Below are 22,977 nucleotides of genomic sequence, written 5' to 3'. Positions count from 1 at the left end.
GGAAAGAAAAAATAAAATGAAAATAAAAAGCGAAAATTAATAGATCAAGGAAAATATGAAAAAGAAAAGGAGAAAAAACAGAAGGAAAAAGGAAAAAATGGTTTGGGTACAAGCTAGTTGGGCCGGCCCAGACGTACGCAGTGGGAAGCCGAGCGGGTACGCGCGTGGTCACTGTCTTGCGACTTATGTGCCAAATAGGATTCCCCAGCCCAGATGACGTGACATCACGGCCCGTTTAGTTATTTACATCCCATTGAATAATACGTGGGCTGACATGCTAAAAGTATCATCCCTGGGCCTGGAGGCTGGGCACGCGGGTCGGCACGACACGGCTTGTGTGCTAAATAATAGTTCTTTCAGTCTCGAAACTTATACAACTATCAACCTTGCCTACAATACTACGTGTAGGATGGAGAAGAAGAAGAAGAAGAAGAAGATTTAACCGCAAACAAAGTGACTAGTTTGCAAGAATAAATGAATTATTGGTCATTGAGGTCATCGACCCATTTATAAGAACAAGAAAGGATTGGCAATCGCAACGCCGGCGAAGAAGGTCACTGAAGTTTAAAGTTGGGCACAACTACATGTGGGATGTGATTTAGGTTTGTCGGATTTCGGGTTCCGACAGACCTTCTAGATTCGAACACTGGGGTGCGCGCGGAGATTTAGCCCTCTGCCTACCTGCTCCTCACCGCCTCGCTATGAACTAAGCAATCAAGGGAACAACACAAGAGACACATGGTTTATACTGGTTCAGGCCACCATTGCGGTGTAATACCCTACTCTAGTGTGTGGTGTGGTGGATTGCCTCTTGGGCTGATGATGAACAGTACAAGGAAGAACGGCCTCGCGAGGGTCTGTTCTTGGCAGGTGCAATGAATTGCTTAGGGAGTTCAGTTGCTCTCTCTACTGGTTTCTAGGTGAGGGTCCGATTGGTTTCTCCCTCCTTGTGGATGGCTAGTCCTATTTATAGGCAAAGGCCCTGGTCCTTTTCCCAAATATTGAGCGGGAAGGGCGCCAACAATTGTCCATTTTGAAGGGGAACATCTAGTATACTTATCCTGACTAAAGTTGGTCCTCGTCTGCCAAAGGCTCTGGTGGTGACGCCGGCTTGGGCTCCACGATGACTTCCATCCTATCGTTCTGCTGGTCTTGGTCTTGTTGCACCGAAATGAATGCCTTTGCTTGATGCTCTCGCCTGCGCTTGCCTTTAAGCGTCGTAGACCACATAGATGAGGCAGCTGAAATCATGGAGGAATGTGGTGGTGAGGACGATGACGCCCTCGTCCACCGCTTCGACCGTGGTCAGCGGGCTGCCGCCTTTGAGGACCAGACAAGACAGGTTTGTTGAACTGTTGTCTTCATCCTTGGCGAGATGCACACCGATGTGTAGGCCCTGGACTACCTCATCGGCGTAGGGCTGCATCATGGGTGAGAACCCTGAAGCCTTCCTCTCTACACACCTGAGAATCCTGAATGGTTGTTGGTCGGCGATAAAATCGAACTCATATTCGTCCTCGAAGTCCGTCCGCACGCGGCGGTCCAGCAGGCAGCCGTGTGGCAACCTATCTAGGTGTGGAGGTAGAGCCATGGAAGCGGTGGCGGGGCGACAGGGGAGGAGGGCGGCGGAGGCTAGCCGGCGAGGGCGCGCGAGATAGGAGACGCCGATCGAGGAGCGAGAGGCGGCGCGTTGGCCAACGCATGGACGTGACGGTTATGAATCTTTTCCAAATAATAATGCGAGTAGGTTAGGAGTTGGACACCGAGTAGGATTCATCGTCTACGCTTATACGTAGTTGGACACCGAGTACAATCTTTTTGTGTTCAAAAAAGAACCGTAATGTTAACGCCCACACACGTGTGGGCGTTTGCATCTCGCCCACACACGTGGATCCGCGTTCGTTCGTGAGCGCACGAATTTTGGCATGTTTCTAGTGTCATATAGGACTGGTCTGGTGTATGGGCGTTCATCCGATCGTCCACACGGCCGTTTCACCACACGGAAGGGGCTGGTGTGTGGACGTTCAGCAGTTCGCTCACACGCCATTTTCCACGCACGCATAAGGGCTAGTGTGTGGGCATTTGCCATCTCTCCTACACGCCCGTCTCCTCTCCCACACCCAAACTGCTAGTTGTCATGTGTTTTGCAGTGCACATGACAACTGCCCTAGTGTGCTTTATAAGCAGGTGGCAACTCTCTTTTTACCCGAATTGCCATGTGTTTTGCAGGGTACACGGCAACTACCTAGTGTGCATGTAAGCAGATGGCAACTATCTTTTACCGAGTTGCCATGTGTTTTTGCATGGTACATGGCAACTGCCTTAACGTGCACGTAAGCATATGGCAACTCTTCCTTTTACATGGCAACTGCCCTAGCATGCTTGTGAGCACATAGCAACTCCCTCAACTGCCTAGTGTTAGTATGTGGCAACTTCTAAAGTTTTGAAATCGTGCCAACTACAGTAGACCAAACCATGGCAAATGCAGTTGTTCGACATGGCAACCGTAGTTCAGCGACATGGCAACTGCAGTTAAACGAACATGGACGAGGGTCTGAACCATGGCAACTGTGGGCGCGCGGTGACTGTCACGCGTGGCGTGCGGGACCACGAGATACGAGGCCTGACATACGGGGCGTGTGGGCGTTATCTACTTCGCCCACATGCACGCATGTGAGAGGGATCGGGAGGGAAAAAAGAGGTATGGGCATTACTTGTTTTGCCCAGACGTAGCTCTTATACACCACACAAAATGTATGGGCAGACTTCCTACGCCCACACTGTGGCTATTATCGGCGTCCAAAAAGAAAATAGAATCTTTTTCAGTCCGTAGAACAACTCTAGCAATTCGCTAAAACCCTAATTCGCAAATCTGATATAAGGGCCTGCTGTAAAAAAATGCAGTACCGTGAGGCCCGCGGCTTGCAAATGTTGACATGTAGTAGAATTATATAGATGCACGAAATTTATGTATAACCTAGTCACGCCGCACTAGTTCACACGCAAATTCATGCGCATACGAGGTAGCAAGTTTGGCCATACGAATGCGCAATCAAACAAAATAAAACACGATCAAATCACCACCGACCAATAAACAAGTCAAGCAACATCATCATTGTTGCGAAGATCGTCCCCACCACCACTAGCCATAGCCCATAGCACCTAGATCACCATCTTCATCCACATTGACCTCCACCTCCAGGGGTGGCGACGCAGAGAGGGGAGAGCGGAGGGGGCGGGGCTGCATGGGTGGCGTAGGCTAGGTTTTCCTTTTTGTTAAAATAACGGTAGGTTTTTCTTGGGGAAGATACCGATGGGGAATCTTGTGGCAGATGTGGACGCATGAGGTAGGTGGCTAGGTGCACGGTGGACTGGCTCGCTTTTTTGGTCTCCTGAACCTCCACGCAAACCTTGGCCAACTAGGCCCAGGAGGACCGGTTCAATACGCACGGACATGAGCCGGCCCAGGTGCGGGGTGGGGCTCCCGTGATTTTTTTTGTCTCCTTTTCTTTTTTGATTTTTTTTCCTTCTTCAATTTTTTTGAGATTTAAAAAAAAAGTTCAATGGTGCAAAAAAATGTTCATGAATTCACAAAAAATATGTTCTCAGTTAAAAAATGAACATTTTTTGAATTTTGATGAACATTGTTCATATTTTGATGAACACAATTTGATTTTTCGTGAATATTTTTCGAATTCCTATGAACATTTTCGTATTTCAGGAATATATTTTTGAATTTGACGGCACAAATTTTGAATTCAAAAACATTTTTATAGTTCAATGAACATTTTTTAATATGATGAATGAATTTTTCATTCAATGAACAGATTTTGAATTTCAAAGAATGTTCACCGATTTGAAAAATCTTCGAATTCAATAATATTCACCAATTTCAAAAATATTCCCGGACCTCAGACAATGTTCATGAGTTTGGAAAGAAAAAAGAAAATGAAAATAAAAAACGAAAATTATTAGATCAAGGAAAATATGAAAAAGAAAAGGAGAAAAAACAGAAGGAAAAAAGAAAAAATGGTTTGGGTACAAGCTAGTTGGGCCGGCCCAGAAGTACGCAGTGGGAAGCCGAGCGGGTAGGTGCGCGGTCACTGTCTTGCGACCTATGTGCCAAGTAGGATTCCCCGGCCCAGGTGACGTGACAGCGCGTCCCGTTTAGTTTTTTTTTACAGCCCATTAGGCTGAATAATACGTGGGCTGACATGCTAAAAGTGTCAGAGGCTGGGCACGCGGATCGGCACGACATGGCTTGTGTACTAAATATGCTCTCAAAGGTTGTGTACTAAAATGCTCTCAAAGGTCGCGTCATGCCGGTCACGCAATCTGTTGTTTTGTTGTTGCATTTATTTGTAATAGTGACGAACTTTGATGTTCAGTAAATGTACTTTGTGTAATAGCTATAATATCCTAGCATAAATTGCTTGTTTATTTATTTGCTTAGTTACTGCAGTTTTATTTACGCGGTCTGCTAATGGACGAATGTCCTGTCAGCCGTTAACAAGTCATAATAACCATGGGCATATACAGACTGTATGGGCCATATACGCACCGTGGTGACCATGTGCCACATACGTTTCGTAGTAACAATGGATCACCTACCGGCGTACGAATCACTAGATCATTGGTAGCACGCTTTGCCGTGCTTGTCCATTTGTTCATTAAAATGATTTGAAATTCAGTAATACTAGAAGATTCCTCGCAGCGCGGAACCATTTGCAACAACCATGTTTTTATATAAAGAATAAGTAAAAAAATATATAATATAAACTCAATGGGCTATGTCATCTAGCAAGATGTATACAAAATTTGAGTGATGATTCATAACATGTTGCTGATAATAACACAATACATATGCAAGAATGAACTCCAAAACCAATGATAGAATTGGAGCACCAACTATCAGGCTTGGAAATGAACTACTGAATGTTTTCTCTAAGCTAGTTTCTGAAACACAAAAGTGAAGGACAAGCTTGTATTAGAGTAAATCTCTAAAGGAGAAAATAAGTGACAAAAACGGCATGGTTTTCTGACCTTTCAAGTCGTAGTGTCTGTTTCACCAAAACGAAAAGAATGAAAATAAATAAATTAGGATGCATCTACTTAATAGTAATCTCGTGTATACCTCCATCAACGTGGATGTATGATAGCATCATCTATTGAAACCATGAAAAAAAATCTTTGAGTATACCTTTGTTTGCAAAAAAATCTTTAAGATGTATACTTGCATGTTCTTTAATTTACGCTGCCCATACTCTAGATATGCATGTGTAGGTTGTATTGCTTGTTATTAACTTATGCTAAAATATTTCTAAGTTTCAAGAGAACTAAAATCTGCCCATACTCTAGATAATTTATTCTTGCAAAATTGTGTTGTACACAATAATAGTTCTTTCAGTCTCGTTACTTATACAACTATCAACCTTGCCTACAATACTACTTGTGGGATGGAGAAGAAGAAGAAGAAGAAGATTTAACGGCAAACACAGTGACTAGTTTGCAAGAATAAATGAATTATGGGACATTGAGGTCATCGACCCATTTATAAGAACAAGAAAGGGTTGGCAATCACAATGCCGGCGAAGAAGGTCATTGAAGTTTAAAGCTGGGCACAACTACATGTGGGATGTGAGTTAGGTTAAGCCGAGAGTGAATCTGGAGACACTGATGAGTGAGACAATTGGAAGGGAGTGCTTATGGTCCATACATCGCCTTTCTTGCTCACTCTGCAGAAGTGTAATAATTGGTTTTGAAGAGGAAAATAAGAATGCAAAAGGTATATTTCCCTGCGTCAAATATGACACAAGATTTGATTTGTCTAACTCAAACTCCCTATACAACACACACACACACACACACACACACACACACACAAGGTGTTTCCCCATTCCCCATTCCAAATAAGGCCTTCTTTGGTTTGAAGAAATTACATAGGAATTCTATAGGATAGGATTCTTAGAGGAATATTTTTCTCTTTAGAGCTCTTTGGTTCATAGGAATGGAGTTCTATTTGTACATAGGATTGGTTCCAGTCCATCACATTTCAAAGGAAAAATAAACATGAGTCTAGACCAATGAAAGAATTCATATGATGTGAAGCAAATGATATCTCTATTTCCATTTCTACTCATAGAGTTTGAGATACATGTCATTTCATTTCCTACAAATTTTCTATTCCTATGATAATCCTATCCTATGAACCGAAGGAGGCCTAAGGGCACGGGGATCAGTCCACGGACATGGATGCCGGAGCCAGCCATCCAAGACTACCCGCATACATTTCAAATATGGTTCAACTATACCGGACGAAATTCATGCAAACACGACAGATTTCATTAAAGCTCGGACATAATTTACATAAAACAGTCGATATTCCGACTGTTTAAGTAAAAACTAACTAAAACCTACACAGTAGGACCACCTTGTACGTGTGGCCGCCCTATCCTGCCATACGACCGTCGCCATTCATGTTGTCATCACCATCATTGTTGTTGTCCCACTAGCGGCGAAAGGGTGTTAGAAGGCTGGGACAGACTTGTGTGGCGGCTGTCTGGCGCTCGTGGAGGAGCCGCTTTGCCTCCTCCTGCACGGTGTGGAGGGCCGCCGCACCTAGAGAAGACGGCGCCCGCGGAGCTCCATCGGCGGCCTTACTGCAGCCAGGGTAACAGTTGTGTTTCAAGATCCAATTATATCCCGAATCTAGTTACGAGACGTGAGAAGAAATTAGCGGATTTAATTCAATATCGTAAAGGTGTTGTAGATAATTTTATTACAGTTTGATTTTTTTAGGAAAATAGGTCTCATTTTAGAGTTTGGCACAGAGGCTCGAATTTTATCGCCCCGGCCGTTTAAGAAGAAAGGAGATGAATCTAGGGCCACATCACTTTTCCCCATTCCCTTCCTCCTGAATCCAGTTCTCCACCCAAACAGAGCAAGAGCAGGAAAACACCAAAGAAGAAGAAAGAAGGGGAGGAAAATGGCGGAATCGAACTCGTACGAGGAGCAGCGCCGGCGGCAGATTGAGGAGAACCGCCGGAAGCTGGAGGAGCTCCGCCTGCACCACCTCTCCGCCGCCGTCCGCGAGGCCGCCGCCAGGCCCAAGCCCAACCCCAACCCCAGGCCGGTTCGTCAGATCCCTCCCCCTTCTTCTTCCTTGCCTCCGGTCTTCCATCTCCTTTTTCTCCCGTATGTATGACTGGTCCGCTGCTTCCGTGCCGCAGAAGCCGCAGGCCCCGCCCCCCGGCGAGCTCCGGCGGTCCGGCCGCGTCGCCAGCCTCCCGGAGCAGCCCAACTACCTCGACGGCGCGCAGCAGCGCGACTACCAGGGAGTGTACGCCGATGTTATTTGGAAAGGGCCGACCGACGAGGAGAGGGCCGCCGCCGCCGCCAAGGCCGAGGAGCTCCAGCGCCAGATTCACCGCATCCGCTGGCCCGCCTTCGTCAAGCCCATCACCCACGCCTGCGCCAGCAGGGCAAAATTTATGGTATTGTAGCAAGAAAACTTCCACTGAATGTGAGGCAAATGTGGTTCTTGGATCGGATGGATCTTCATTTGGTGGGTTATATGCATCGTGTTATGACAGACAATCCCGAAGCACTTCACCGAGTACCTCCCGGCGCACGATGAGCCAGTCGTCGTGGTGGATGAGGCGGATGACGAGTCCCACATGATGTACAATGCCAGCAGACAGGGCAGGCACTGCTACCTCAGCAAGGGGTGGAGAGAGTTTGCCATCGACTATGACCTTGAAAATGGCGATTGCTTGGTTTTCCAGCTGATAGAGAGCGCAAAGTTCAAGGTGAGATTTAGCATGCCCTCGGCTCCATGGGAAAAAACGCTCTGCTTTTACTTTTAGGAACTCCACATTCAGTACGATTGCATATATTGCTTGTTTTCATGCGAAATTTCTGTGGGATTTCTTGTGTTCCAAATGCGCCTTGCGATTCTTAAACATTCCTGGAAAGTTGCTTGGTGGTCTCGTACTCGTTAATGCGTTCGTTTGTCGAAACAATGGTCTTTAAGTTCATATACTACCTCCATTCCTAAATATAAGACGTTGGGGCAGTTTAAATTAGGAATGGAGGTAGTACATGAGAAAAACCTATTATGTCTACATAATAACTAGACTCCGTACTAGAGTCATTGCGTAGTATCAAACATTGATACTATATCTGCCATATAGTATCAGACCTGTTTTCTGTATGTCTTAGGTTTAAACTTTAAAGAAACTAGGCTTGTTTGGACTGCGAATTAATTCTGCACATAGTTTGCAGGAAATGATGTTCTTGCTCAGCATCCCTACTGTATATAACTTCATTCCAGCCAGATCTAAAAGAGCCTCTAGGAATTATTGAATTCACAGGCCTTTAATTGTCTACTGTTATATCTTTTTAGATAATGGAAGGGATTCTTTTAAGGCCAAATTGTGAGGAGGTCGTTTTATTTCACTGCCAAGTGTCATATTGTGCAACCTCATTAGTTATGTAAATGATGCAGGTCTACATTTTTAGAGCAAGCCCAGACTATGAGAGCGACGAAACTTCCGATGACTCTGAGGATGAACAGAAGTGAAGATGTGTGCTTCCAATACAATGTTCCATCGGAGGGCAGGTACATTGTTCTTACCATTATTTGCCTAGGTCGAATACTTAATTCCAATATTTATCTTTTGCCTAAGCAAACATCTTATGAGTTATGAGTTATGACCAAACATAACTGTTTTTCCAGCACTGTAGTTAGATCTTTTCACAAAACGCACTGCCGTTTCTCCCATTTCCCTATTGGTTTGAGATTTCGAGCATGGCAACTTTATTTTATTACTTATGCTAGCTATGAAAATACATGGGGAGCTGCAGTTTATTCATGAAGTCTGGGACTTCTGTGTTGCCAAATGCCCAAACTAATCGATCAACATCAGATATGTACTCGTAGAAACTGTCAGGATACTTTTCCTTGTTGTCTTAAATCCTCTCCTCTTCGCAAGGGTTCTGCTTGTCTTACGTCAGTCAGTCCCCTTAGACTCGACAGCAGTTCTGAAGTATACTAAATAAAATGCTCTTGTATACAGTTCGGATCTATCCATATAAATGCTGACATGTCAAATATGTTTGTTTCTTATTGCAGTTTGTTAGAGATGTTAGAGAAGCAATTTCTTCGATGATTGCTGGAGACTCGGCTAATGCAGTTTCGTGCTGGTTGCATGTAGAGTCGCCGCACTCTCGGTGTCAGTGTAGCAGGATTTTTAACCTATATATGAGTAGTAGGTACCAGATCGTGGTGCAGACCTTCTAGCATTTTTCCCCAGGCATCAAGCCGTGGACACAAACCAAACTAGCTCTAAATGCTTCTAGCCTGATGATGGTCCCGAGTGCATTTTTCGTGACCGTTCCTGTTTGTTTGAGGTGCCTTCGTCTCTGTCACAGATGGGATGGGTTTTCTCTTCCGCGAGCACATGCTCGAGTGGGTGCTGAATAGATAAAATCATTATATTTTAAAGTTTAAACAATATACACATATATATGGATGTATATTACATGTCTAAGTTTTCATGATGAGGTATGTTATGACGTGAGCTACAAAAAGAAATCATGAACTTCCATAGTGAATAGTGTGCTGGCTAGATATACATGATTTTTCATCATGAACTTCACATACATGTAGAGTACATCCCTACGTACATGTGTTATTTGTTTTCACAGTTTGAAACTTCAAAGTTTTTTTTCTTTTAAAAAAATATTTAGAAATTTTCAAAAATCAGGCTCCTTGGAGCCTGAGATCCGGATGCAATTTCCCTTTTTACAAGAACGAAAAATGTGAGTTTAAGGGTATGAGTTCGTTGGCGGAATAGGATTGAGAAGTTGTCTATTTGTCAGAAACCACTGTTTAGTGTTTCATCGGAATTAGTAGTGGGAATTTCAGAGAGAGTTAATTTCTCGCGTACAGAGCACCTTCTTTTCTAGACTACCCATACCCTATGAAATACCCCGAAATGAAACTTGTGGCTGCCCTGGTATGCTCTTTTTTTACTTTGGACTAAAACCACGACAAGTATTTTGGAACGGAGGAGTACATCTGCTAAAAACAAGAACGTGTCATTTTAGTAAGTTTCCTTTTTTGGAACTTTTGGAATTTGTTGTACGGATTTTCAGAAATTTGTGTCTCGGCTTTTGGAATTTGAAACTTCTGAAATTTCAATTTTAGGAATTTTGAATTCAAGTTTCAACCTTTTGAAACTTGAGCTTTTATATTTTTTGACTTTTAGAGTTCCAAACTTTCAATTTTTAGGAAATCAAAATTTCAAAATCACAAAAATAAAAGAAGAAAAAATTGAGACTAAAAGGGGAAATGGTGCCAACTGTGCCCCTGGTGCACCACATGTACCGCCCCTCCTCCAAAAACCGTAATGCCAATATGGTGACCACCCTATAGTTCATCTCACCAGAAGTTTGCGTCATCTTTCGAGACACTTTCTAACATCACCGATCATCTGAAACACTTTGAGAAGCTCTTCTTTCATTCTCCATACCTCCTAGTTTGTGAACCTATGCGGACATGTCCGAAACACCTCCCGGTCAATATTATTAGCGGGATTTGGACAACCATAAATGTTCTCGCATACCAATGAAGATCTTTATCGAGTGAACTATTTGCCATCACATCCATACAATTCCTTTTGCCTCGCGATACGTTACAAAATCCGAGGCGATGACAGGCTGGTCAGCCTCGTGCCCGGTCGCTCATTTGCGATGAAGCTGATGGCGTGGAACAGGAGGAGATGAATTGACCCTTGAATCGGAGTCGGGAGAATCATGCACCATACGGGAGGGTACAAGGCTGACCGGGTATAAGAGCATCTCTAGCAGACCCCCGTATAATGCCCCGACCCGCAAAATAACCGTTAAAATACAGGTTCGCGCAAAAAAGTCGCCCGATCAGACATTATAAACGCGTCGGACCCATAAAAAATTTTGAGGGGCGCAGTAAAATCCCACCTCCAACCCGCGAAAACACATGTTTCCCCCTCGACCCGGAGGTGCCATGTATCTCAGAAAAGTGGTTGGTGGGAGGGAACATTTCAGCCCGCGCACGTTCCCCACCCCCTTCCGCAGCCGCCCGCCATCGGTTCCGCCCGTCCGCCACCGATGATTCCGGCCATATCTGTGGACGGAATCACGCTGCCGGGGTGCGCCCCTCACCTAGTTCCACCTAGCCGCTTCACTGGCTCCCCGGATCCACCGAGCCGAGCCGACCCGAGTCGTCGTCGCCGGCCCAGGATCGACCGCCGCAGACCATCGCCCCGAGCCACTGGTGTGTACTTGTGCTGCGATATGCATAGTTGGTTCATGCGGCATTTGTATTTTTGATTTTAGATGGAATTGAGCCCTCGCGAGAGGTTTTTGCTTGAGGATTCGTCTGATTCGGACGACTCGCATGTTGAGACGCTGCTTGAGCCATCGGTAGCATATGTTGGTAATGGCCCTCGTCGTGAAGAAGCATGATGATGAGAACCGAAAGAGATGGCAGGGATCGACCGTCGACCATCTTTGCATTCCTCGCAATCGCCATCTCGGGAACGAGATGTTGATGCAAGACTACTTTGCGGAAAATCCAACATATCTGTCGTACCTCTTCCGGAGAAGGTACCGAATGCGTAGATCCCTCTTTGTAAAAATAGTGCAAGCTTGCGAGGCCAATTGTCGGTATTATACTGAAAGAAGAAATGTTGGCAGCTATGCGGGTAATTGCATACGACATTCTGGCTGACTATGCCGATGAGTACCTTCGCATTGGTGAAGATATTACAATTGAGTCAGTGTGTAGGTTTGCCAAAGTGACCATCCATGTCTTTGGTCCTGAATATATTCGGGCACCCAACAAGGAAGACATAAAAAAGTTGATGGCATCAAGTGAGAGAAGAGGTTGGCCTGGCATGATAGGAATCATTGATTGTATACATTGGACTTGCAAAAACTGCCCGAAGGCATGGCATGGAAAGTATTGTGACAAGTCTCGCGATGCAAAAATTGTGCTAGAGGTCGTAACATCCGAGGATTTATGGATCTGGTGTTGCTTTTTTGGTATGCCGGGTACTCTCAATGATATCAATGTCTTGCATTGGTCTCATTTGTTTGCTAGGCTTGCTAGTGGTGATGCTCCTGCTTGCAACTACACTGTCAATGGGCATAAATACACAAAGGGGTACTTTCTTGCAGATGAAATCTCCCCTTCTTGGTGCACATTTGTCAAGAGCATCAAAGAGCCCAAAACTAAGAAACAATGTGAATTTGCAAGGGTACAAGAGGCAACCCGAAAAGATATAGAAAGAGCATTCGGGGTTTTGCAATCTAGGTTTGCCACTGTTCGTGGTCCTGCTTGTTTTGGGGACAAGCGATCCCTGAAAAACATAATGACATGTTGTGTGCTTCTTCACAATATGATTCTCGAAGATGAGAGAGGCATGAACTTGGAGTTCTTCTACGACAATGTGGGTAGCCGTGTCAAACCAACTAGAGACCCTAACCGCATTAGAGTATTTCTTCAGACCTACCGGGAGATTGAAGATGCAAACACCCACTTTCAACTTCAGGAGGATCTCATTGAGCACCATTGACAAAGGGCTGGCGGTAACACATTCCATTTTTGCATTAATTCATTTCATTCATGTGTGATTTGTATTCGGGACAAGTTTTGTATTGAATTATTTAGTTTGCTTCGATGATTTCAATAATTATTGTTCGATGATTGTTCTATTGTAATATTGACATTTTATCTTATATTGAATTAATAATTCTGAATATGTGGCATATGTGTCAAATTCAGATAAAAACACATCTAATTTGCAGGTTGGCATGGGCTGCGGCCAAGCAGACCCCGCATAGCGGAACTGTAAAATAGAATATCCATGAATATTCCGTTTTACAGTTCCACTATGCAGAGACTGCTCGGACGTCGCCCGCGCCGGCCCGCAAAGCCGTTTTCCGCGAACTGTAAACAAGTTTTGCGGGGGGCGGCGATATACGGGGTCTGCTAGAGATGCTCTAAGATGGTGTTCTGCCAATTGCCCCTCCTGTTACCTGGTGGTTCGATGGGTCCGTTGGGAAGGCTCGCGTGGGCTCTGAGCGCGGGTTCCAATTTTCCAGTGTGGCCGTTTCCCAATGCAATCCATCCCTGCTTTGAGGTCCGTCCCTCGGATTCTTTTTATGATAGAGCCTTTGTGAGCCACGATTTGATATTGACACATTCTTATTATCCGTATATGATCGCTGAAGAGAGCCTATAAAATAGGCGACTTGGGCGGAAACCCACAACCGCCACCTCTTCCCCCTCCGATCCTGCCCCCTCCCCTCTGGCCGCCGCCAAAGGATGCCTCTGGTCAAAGGCCACGAGGCTGATGGCAGTGGCGGGTCCTCATCCTTCTCGCGCGACTGATGGCGGCGGGGGCCCATCCTTTCTCACGTTGCGGGATCTTCGGTCGGAGCTTCATGGCGGCTCTAGATGGCGTGGTTAGTTCCGTGGAGATGGGCGCTTGGGCGGTAGCCCGAATTTCTTTGGCGACCTCGACCATTGTTGTGGTCGCGAGGGCAGCACTGTGAGTGGTTCCGGGGCTCGGTGCGGCTCAACTATTCATCTTTGCGTGGTGTGCGTGGAGCGGGTGGCGGCGGCGGTGCTCGCTGAGATCTTTGGCTTACTGTTGAGAACCGGGGGTGGCGCCGTCCTTGGGTTCTTTTTGCTCTAAGATGGTGTTCTGCCAATTGCCGACCCTCGTGAATCTGACCATTGACGAGTTCCAGAATGCTCCGCCGGAGATCTTCATTGGGTGCTTTATGCATGTAAATTGCTGGAGCGGATGGGATTCGATCGTGTGCACCACTATTTCAGCCTGAGTGGCTTCACAGGGGTGTGGCGCGAAGCTTCGATGCCTGTTGACATTATGGGACATGTTGGTATTTCAATTTTCATGGTGAAGACAGCGGCGAAGAATGTTGAAAGGATCGATATAGTTGACTAGAGGGGGGGTGAATAGGCAACTAACAATTTTTAGCTTTTCTTTACCAATACCAACTTTGCATCAAAGTAGGTGAAAGGATCGATATATTTGACTAGGGGGGGGGGTGAATAAGCAACTAACTATTTTTAGCTTTTCTTTACCAAATTAAACTTTGCATCAAAGTAGGTTGTCTAGATATGCAACTAGGTAAGCAACCTATATGATGCAACAAACAACTAGTGCACAAGCAAGCAAGGGATACAACACAAATAAGCTTGCACAAGTAAAGGCACGAGATAACCAAGAGTGGAGCCGATGGAGACGAGGATGTGTTACCGAAGTTCCTTCCTTTTGAGGGGAAGTACATCTCCGTTAGAGCGGTGTGGAGGCACAATGCTCCCCAAGAAGCCACTAGGGCAACCGTATTCTCCTCACGCCCTCACACAATGCGAGATGCCGTGATTCCACTATTGGTGCCCTTGAAGGCGGCGACCGAACCTTTACAAACAAGGTTGGGGCTATCTCCACAACTTAATTGGAGGCTCCCAACGACACCACGAAGCTTCACCACAATGGACCATGGCTCTGTAGTGACCTCAACCATCTAGGGTGCTCAAACACCCAAGAGTAACAAGATCCGCTAGGGATTAGTGGGGGAATCAAATTTCTCTTGGTGGAAGTGTGATCGGGGCCTTCTCAACCAATCCCGAGCAAATCAACAAGTTTGATTGGCTAGGAAGAGAGATCGGGTGAAAATGGAGCTTGGAGCAACAATGGAGCTTTTGGGGGAAGAGGTAGGTCAACCTTGGGGAAGAAGACCTCCTTATATAGTGGGGGGAACAATCCAACCGTTACCCCCCAAGCAGCCCCATAAAGAGCGGTACTACCGCTGGGGTGGGCCGTACTACCACTGTGACCAGCGGTACTACCGTCCCACCTTGCGGTACTGCCGCGCAAGAGGGGTGCAAGGAGCAAAGAGAGGACCTGGACCCAGAGCGGTACTACCGCGGTGGTAAGGGCGGTACTACCGCCTCTACTGCCGTGACCAGTGCCGCACAAACCGACACGAAAAACGAGCCCTCGAGTCGAGGCGGTAGGAGCACGGAGCCGCAGCGGTACTACGGCGGAGGGCCCCAAGCGGTACTACTGCTGAGGAGCGGTACTACCGCTTGATGCACTTGAGCGGTACTACCGCTGTGGCCCGCGGTACTACCGCTGGGACCAAGCGATGCTCCAAAGAAAGGGAAAGAGCACTCCATTGAAGCAGAAAGGCTCAGAGGGTGTGATAATGATGTGTATGTGTTGATTCCACCCTAGCCTTACCAAAGCGGACCCCCTCTTGATAGTACGATGACTCCTATGAAACTAGTCCACCAACATAGAAACGAAAGAGCTGCACCATCTTGAATAACACTCGAGGGGATGGGATCGTCTCGTGCCAAAGGATGAATCTCTGAAAACTCAACGCACACGATTAGTCCGCAAAAGCATTATCATGAATCACGAAAACACCTTCGGGATAAATATGCCCTTACAATCTCCCCTTTTTGGTGGATTGATGACAATACGGGATTTGCACAAACGGGAAAAGACATAGGACATAAGCAAACCCCACAATCTCTAAAGTATAGACGAGCTCCCCCTAGATGTGTGCTTTCTAGATAAGTGCTTTGGACTGCACGGCACACATACTAGGATCACCACTCCCCCTATATTTTAGAGACCAACAACCTAAGCAGGATATAAGAGAGCAGGGTATATAACAGGATAAGCATGCAACTCATAAGATATCAAGTACTAGATAGACATAGATAATGATAATAGAAAGATAAGGTAGCATATGTCTCACACCATATGTCAGGAACTTAGGTCTCACTGCCACAAAGCCAAACAAAGCAAACGGCGAGAAAACACAACGACACCACAAAGACACACTCGCAAATCAAACAATGACACAAATCCCTAAACTCTCTCCCCCTTTGGCATCGAGACACCAAAAAGGGCAAAGAGTGTTGCTACGGCTCTAGGTGATAGCAAGCTGAGGATCTTGAACATCATATCCCAGCGGGATCATCTGCACTGCCGTCATCGGTCAAAAACTGATCGGCATCTGAATCTGTCCACATGCAGTGCTGGTGAATCCACTCCTCCTCCTCAGTTATCTGGCCCTCAGATCCACTATTAACGGTCACACCCAACTGATGCATGAGCTCCTTGTGATGGCCCCTGGCCTTCTTCTCAGCCACATGTGTCATGTACTGACCATGAGACTCCATGCAGAAAAGCTTCTTCATCTTGAGCTTGAGCTACTTTGCCCAAGAGGGCTCTGCTCCAGAAGGCTCATAGTTAGCGTCATCATCAGCATCAGCATCAGCATCGTCCTCGGTCTCCATGGCAGCAGCAGAAGATGTACCCCCAGTTTTAGGGACCGGTGTGCCCCAGTTGTCCTTCTTCCTCAGATGCTTGATCTCATGAGAAATCAAATCTCCAGTTTCCAGCAGGACCCTAGGATAGACCTTTGCCTAGGCCTTTGTTGGAAGTATGCCCTAGAGGCAATAATAAAAGTGTTATTATTATATTTCTTTGTTCATGATAATAGTCTTTTATTCATGCTATAACTGTATTATTCGGAAATCGTAATACACGTGTGAATACATAGACCACAATATGTCCCTAGTAAGCCTCTAGTTGACTAGCTCGTTGTGATCAACAGATAGTCATGGTTTCCTGGCTATGGACATTGGATGTCGTTGATAACGGGATCACATCATTAGGAGAATGATGTGATGGACAAGACCCAATCCTAAGCATAGCACAAAGGTCGGTTAGTTCGTTTGCTAGAGCTCTTCCAATGTCAAGTATCTCTTCCTTCGACCATGAGATCGTCTAACTCCTGGATACCGTAGGAATGCTTTGGGTGTATCAAACGTCACAACATAACTGGGTGACTATAAAGGTGCACTACAGGTATCTCCGAAAGTGTCTATTGGGTTTACACGGATCGAGACTGGGATTTGTCACTCCTTATGATGGAGAGGTATCTCTGGGCCCACTCGGTAATGCATCATCATAATGAGCTCAAGGTGACCAAGGTGTTGGCCACGGGATCATGCATTACGGTACGAGTAAAGTGACTTGCCAGTAACGAGACTGAACAAGGTATTGGGATACCGACGATCGAGTCTCGGGCAAGTAACGTACCGATTGACAAAGGGAATTGTATACGGGGTTTGATCGAATCCTCGACATCGTGGTTCATCCGATGACTTCATCGAGGAGCATGTGGGAGCCAACATGGGTATCCAGATCCCGCTGTTGGTTATTGACCGGAGAGTCTCGGTCATGTCTGCATGTCTCCCGAACCCGTAGGGTCTACACACTTAAGGTTCGGTGACGCTAGGGTTATCAGGAAGACAAGTATGTGATTACCGAATGTTGTTCGTAGTCCCGGATGAGATCTCGGACGTCGCGAGGAGTTCCGGAATGGTCCGGGGGTAAAGTTTTATATATGGGAAGTTGTTAAACGGGCACCGGAAAGTTTCGGGGTCATACCGGTATTGTACCGGGACCACCGGAAAGGTTCCGGGGGTCCACCGGGAGGGACCACCCCTCCCGGGGGGCCACTTGGGCTGCGTAGGGATAGCAGCCAGCCCCTAGTGGGCTTGGCGCCCCCCCCCCCCTTGGGCCCATGCGCCTAGGGTTGGGTGGGAAACCCTAAAGGGGGCGCACCCCCCTTGCTTGGGGGGCAAGCCCCCCACCCCTTGGCCGCCACCCCCCTAGGGTTTTCCCTAGAGGGCCGGCCCCCCTTGCCCCTTCCCCTATATATAGAGGGGTGAGGGGAGGGCTGCAACACACCACAACTCAAGGCGCAGCCCCTCCCCTCCCCAACACCTCTCCTCCTCCGTACGTGCTTGGCGAAGCTCTGTCGGAGTACTGCTGCACCAACTACACCACGCCGTCGTGCTGCCATTGGAGCTGCCTTCCTCAACCTCTCCTTCCTCCTTGCTGGATCAAGACGGAGGAGACGTCTCCCGTCCCGTACGTGTGTTGAACGCGGAGGTGCTGTCCGTTCAGCACTTGGACATCGGTGATCCGAATCACGTTTGAGTACGACTCCATCATCACCATCCCCTTGACAAGCTTCCGCTCGTGATCTACAAGTGGTATGTAGATGCAAACTCTCTCCCTTGACTCGTTGCTTAGATGAACTCATAGATGGATCTTGGTGAAACCGTAGGAAAAATTTTAATTTTCTGCAACGTTCCCCAACAGTGGCATCATGAGCCAGGTCTATGCATAGTTCTCTTTGCACGAGTAGAACACAATTTTGTTGTGGGCGTAGATCTTGTCAACTTGCTTGCCTTTACTAGTCTTTTCTTGCTTCAGCGGTATTGTGGGATGAAGCAGCCCGGACCAACCTTACATGTACGCTTACGTGAGACCGGTTCCACCGATTAACATGCACTAGTTGCATAAGGTGGCTGGCGGGTGTCTGTCTCTCCCACTTTAGTTGGAGCGGATTCGATGAAAAGGGCCCTTATGAAGGGTAAATAGAAGTTGACAAAATCACGTTGTGGTTATTCGTAGGTAAGAAAACGTTCTTGCTAGAACCCAATTGCAGCCACGTAAAAGATGCAACAACAATTAGAGGACGTCTAACTTGTTTTTGCAGCGATTGATCATGTGATGTGATATGGCCAAAAGTTGTGATGAATGATGAATTGTGATGTATGAGATCATGTTCTTGTAATAGGATTCACGACTTGCATGTCGATGAGTATGACAACCGGCAGGAGCCATAGGAGTTGTCTTTATTTTTGTATGACCTGCGTGTCATTGAAGAACGCCATGTAACTTACTTTACTTTATTGCTAAACGCGTTAGTCATAGAAGTAGAAGTAGTCGTTGGCGTGACAACTTCATGAAGACACGATGATGGAGATCATGATGATGGAGATCATGGTGTCATGCCGGTGACAAGATGATCATGGAGCCCCGAAGATGGAGATCAAAGGAGCTATATGATATTGGCCATATCATGTCACTACTTTATATAATTGCATGTGATGTTTATTATGTTTTATGCATCTTGTTTACTTAGGACGACGGTAGTAAATAAGATGATCCCTTACAAAATTTCAAGAAGTGTTCTCCCCTAACTGTGCACCGTTGCTACAGTTCGTCGCTTCTAAGCACCACGTGATGATCGGGTGTGATGGATTCTTACGTTCACATACAACGGGTGTAAGACAGTTTTACACAGCGAAAACACTTAGGGTTAAGTTGACGAGCCTAGCATGTGCAGACATGGCCTCGGAACACGGAGACCGAAAGGTCGAACACGAGTCGTATGGAAGATACGATCAACATGAAGATGTTCACCGACGATGACTAGTCCGTCTCACGTGATGATCGGACACGGGCTAGTCGACTCGGATCGTGTAACACTTAGATGACTAGAGGGATGTCTAATCTAAGTGGGAGTTCATAATTTGATTAGAACTTAATTATCATGAACTTAGTCTAAAAACTTTGCAAATATGTCTTGTAGATCAAATGGCCAACGCTCATGTCAACATGAACTTCAACGCATTCCTAGAGAAAACCAAGCTGAAAGATGATGGCAGCAACTATACGGACTGGGTCCGGAACCTGAGGATCATCCTCATAGCTGCCAGGAAACAATATGTCCTAGAAGGACCGCTAGGTGACGCTCCCGTCCCAGAGAACCAAGACATTATGAATGCTTGGCAGTCTCGTGCTGATGATTACTCTCTCGTTCAGTGCGCCATGCTTTACAGCTTAGAACCGGGGCTCCAAAAGCGTTTTGAGCATCACGGAGCATATGAGATGTTCGAAGAGCTGAAACTAGTTTTACAAGCTCACGCCCGGGTCGAGAGATATGACATCTCCGAAAAGTTCTATAGTTGTAAGATGGAGGAAAATAGTTCTGTCAGTGAGCACATACTCAAGATGTCTGGGTTGCACAACCATATGACCCAGCTGAATATTAACCTCCCTGATGAGGCAGTCATTGACAGAATCCTTCAGTCGCTCCCACCAAGCTACAAGAGCTTTGTGATGAACTACAATATGCAGGGGATGGTAAAGACCATTCCTGAAGTATTTTCTATGCTGAAGTCAGCAGAGGTTGAAATCAAGAAAGAACATCAAGTGTTGATGGTCAATAAGACCACTAAGTTCAAGAAGGGCAAGGGTAAAAAGAACTTCAAGAAGGACAGCAAAGAGGTTGCCGCGCCCGGTAAGCCAGTTGCCGGGAAGAAGTCAAAGAATGGACCCAAGCCTGAGACTGAGTGCTTTTATTGCAAGGGGAAGGGTCACTGGAAGCGGAACTGCCCCAAATACTTAGCGGATAAGAAGGCTGGCAACACCAAAGCAGGAGCTACGGAATAAGCGGAGACTGGCGAAGGACGAGGTGACGATGCGCGTCGGGAATGGTTCCAGAGTCGATGTGATCGCCGTCGGCACGCTGCCTCTACATTTACCTACGGGATTAGTTTTGAACCTTAATAATTGTTATTTAGTGCCAAGTTTGAGCATGAACATTGTATCTGGATCTCGTTTAATACGAGATGGCTACTCATTTAAGTCTGAGAATAATGGTTGTTCGATTTATATGAGAGATATGTTTTATGGTCATGCTCCGATGGTCAATGGTTTATTCTTAATGAATCTCGAGCGTAATATTACACATGTTCATAGTGTAGATGCCAAAAGATGTAAAGTTGATAACGATAGTCCCACATACTTGTGGCACTGCCGCCTTGGTCACATTGATGTGAAGCGCATGAAGAAGCTCCATGCTGATGGACTTTTGGAGTCTCTTGATTATGAATCATTTGACACATGCGAACCATGCCTCATGGGAAAAATGACCAAGACTCCGTTCTCCGGAACAATGGAGCGAGCAACCAACTTGTTGGAAATCATACATACCAATGTGTGCGGTCCAATGAGCGTTGAGGCTCGCGGAGGATATCGTTATGTTCTCACTCTCACTGATGACTTAAGTAGATATGGGTATGTCTACTTAATGAAACACAAGTCTGAGACCTTTGAAAAGTTCAAGGAATTTCAGAATGAGGTGGAGAATCAACGTGACCGAAAGATAAAGTTCCTACGATCAGATCATGGAGGAGAATATTTAAGTCACGAATTTGGCACACACTTAAGGAAATGTGGAATCATTTCACAACTCACGCCGCCTGGAACACCTCAGCGAAACGGTGTGTCCGAACGTCGTAATCGCACTCTATTGGATATGGTGCGATCTATGATGTCTCTTACCGATTTACCGCTATCATTTTGGGGATACGCTCTAGAGACAGCTACATTCACTTTAAATAGGGCACCGTCTAAATCCGTTGAGACGACACCGTATGAATTATGGTTTGGGAAGAAACCTAAGCTATCGTTTCTAAAAGTTTGGGGATGCGATGCTTACGTCAAGAAACTTCAACCTGAAAAGCTCGAACCCAAGTCGGAAAAATGCGTCTTCATAGGATACCCTAAGGAAACTGTAGGGTATACCTTCTACTTAAGATCTGAGGGCAAGATCTTTGTTGCCAAGAACGGATGCTTTCTGGAAAAAGAATTTCTCTCGAAAGAAGTAAGTGGGAGGAAAGTAGAACTCGATGAAGTACTACCTCTCGAACGGGAAAGTGGTGCAGCTCAGGAAAATGTTCCTGTGATGCCCACACCAACTGAAGAGGAAACCAATGATGATGATCAAGGTACTTCGGATCAAGTTGCTACTGAACTTCGAAGGTCCACAAGGACACGTTCCGCACCAGAGTGGTACGGCAACCCTGTCCTGGAAATCATGTTGTTAGACAACGGTGAACCTTCGAACTATGAAGAAGCGATGGCGGGCCCAGATTCCAACAAATGGCTAGAAGCCATGAAATCCGAGATAGAATCCATGTATGAAAACAAAGTATGGACTTTGACTGACTTGCCCGATGATCGGTGAGCGATAGAAAACAAATGGATCTTTAAGAAGAAGACGGACGCGGATGGTAATGTCACCATCTATAAAGCTCGACTTGTCGCTAAGGGTTATCGACAAGTTCAAGGGATTGACTACGACGAGACATTCTCTCCCGTAGCGAAGCTTAAGTCCGTCCGAATCATGTTAGCAATTGCCGCATACTATGATTATGAGATATGGCAGATGGACGTCAAAACGGCATTCCTTAATGAGCATCTTAAGGAAGAGCTGTATATGATGCAGCTGGAAGGTTTTGTCGATCCTAAGAACGCTAACAAAGTATGCAAGCTCCAGCGATCCATTTATGGGCTGGTGCAAGCATCTCGGAGTTGGAATATTCGCTTTGATGAGATGAACAAAGCGTTTGGGTTTATGCAGACTTATGGAGAAGCCTGCGTTTACAAGAAAGTGAGTGGGAGCTCTGTAGCATTTCTCATATTATATGTGGATGACATACTCTTGATGGGAAATAATATAGAATTTCTGGACAACATTAAGGCCTACTTGAACAAATGTTTTTCAATGAAGGACCTTGGAGAAGCTGCTTATATATTAGGCATCAAGATCTATAGAGATAGATCGAGACGCCTCATAGGTCTTTCACAAAGCACATACCTTGATAAGATTTTGAAAAAGTTCAAAATGGATGAGTCCAAGAAAGGGTTCTTGCCTATGTTACAAGGTGTGAGATTGAGCTCAGCTCAATCACCGACCACGGCAAAAGATAAAGAAGAGATGAGTGTCATCCCCTATGCTTCAGCCATAGGATCTATTATGTATGCCATGCTGTGTACCAGACCTGATGTAAACCTTGCCGTAAGTTTGGTAGCAAGATACCAGAGTAATCCCGACAAGGAACACTGGACAGCGGTCAAGAATATCCCGAAGTACCTGAAAAGGACAAAGGACATGTTTCTCGTTTATGGAGGTGACGAAGAGCTCGTCGTAAAGGGTTACGTCGACGCTAGC

General features: G+C 46.0%; 1 protein-coding gene across 1 annotated transcript; it reads left to right on the top strand.

The window, feature by feature from the left end:
• Positions 1 to 6,540: 6,540 nt before the first annotated feature.
• Positions 6,541 to 9,564, top strand: LOC123114157 (B3 domain-containing protein Os06g0194400). The gene is made up of 6 exons (XM_044535532.1): positions 6,541 to 6,670; positions 6,940 to 7,132; positions 7,230 to 7,493; positions 7,593 to 7,808; positions 8,507 to 8,620; positions 9,134 to 9,564. Exons 2-5 carry the CDS (start codon positions 6,986 to 6,988, stop codon positions 8,579 to 8,581), a joined length of 702 nt encoding a protein of 233 aa, XP_044391467.1. The 5' UTR covers positions 6,541 to 6,670; positions 6,940 to 6,985; the 3' UTR covers positions 8,582 to 8,620; positions 9,134 to 9,564.
• Positions 9,565 to 22,977: the final 13,413 nt, after the last annotated feature.

This window comes from Triticum aestivum, chromosome 5B (genome assembly GCF_018294505.1).
Source record: "Triticum aestivum cultivar Chinese Spring chromosome 5B, IWGSC CS RefSeq v2.1, whole genome shotgun sequence".
In the NCBI taxonomy this organism is placed as follows: Eukaryota; Viridiplantae; Streptophyta; class Magnoliopsida; order Poales; family Poaceae; genus Triticum; species Triticum aestivum.
The sequence above is the reverse complement of the archived record's forward strand: the minus strand, read 5'-3'. Positions and strand labels throughout refer to the sequence as shown.

Bases quoted from the DNA above. Each gene is read 5' to 3' on its own strand.
- LOC123114157 (XM_044535532.1), top strand. From the start codon at position 6,986: ATGGCGGAATCGAACTCGTACGAGGAGCAGCGCCGGCGGCAGATTGAG. The intron at 7,133-7,229 runs GTTCGTCAGATC...TCCGTGCCGCAG, and splicing joins CCAACCCCAACCCCAGGCCG to AAGCCGCAGGCCCCGCCCCC. The intron at 7,494-7,592 runs GTATTGTAGCAA...GTGTTATGACAG, and splicing joins CCAGCAGGGCAAAATTTATG to ACAATCCCGAAGCACTTCAC.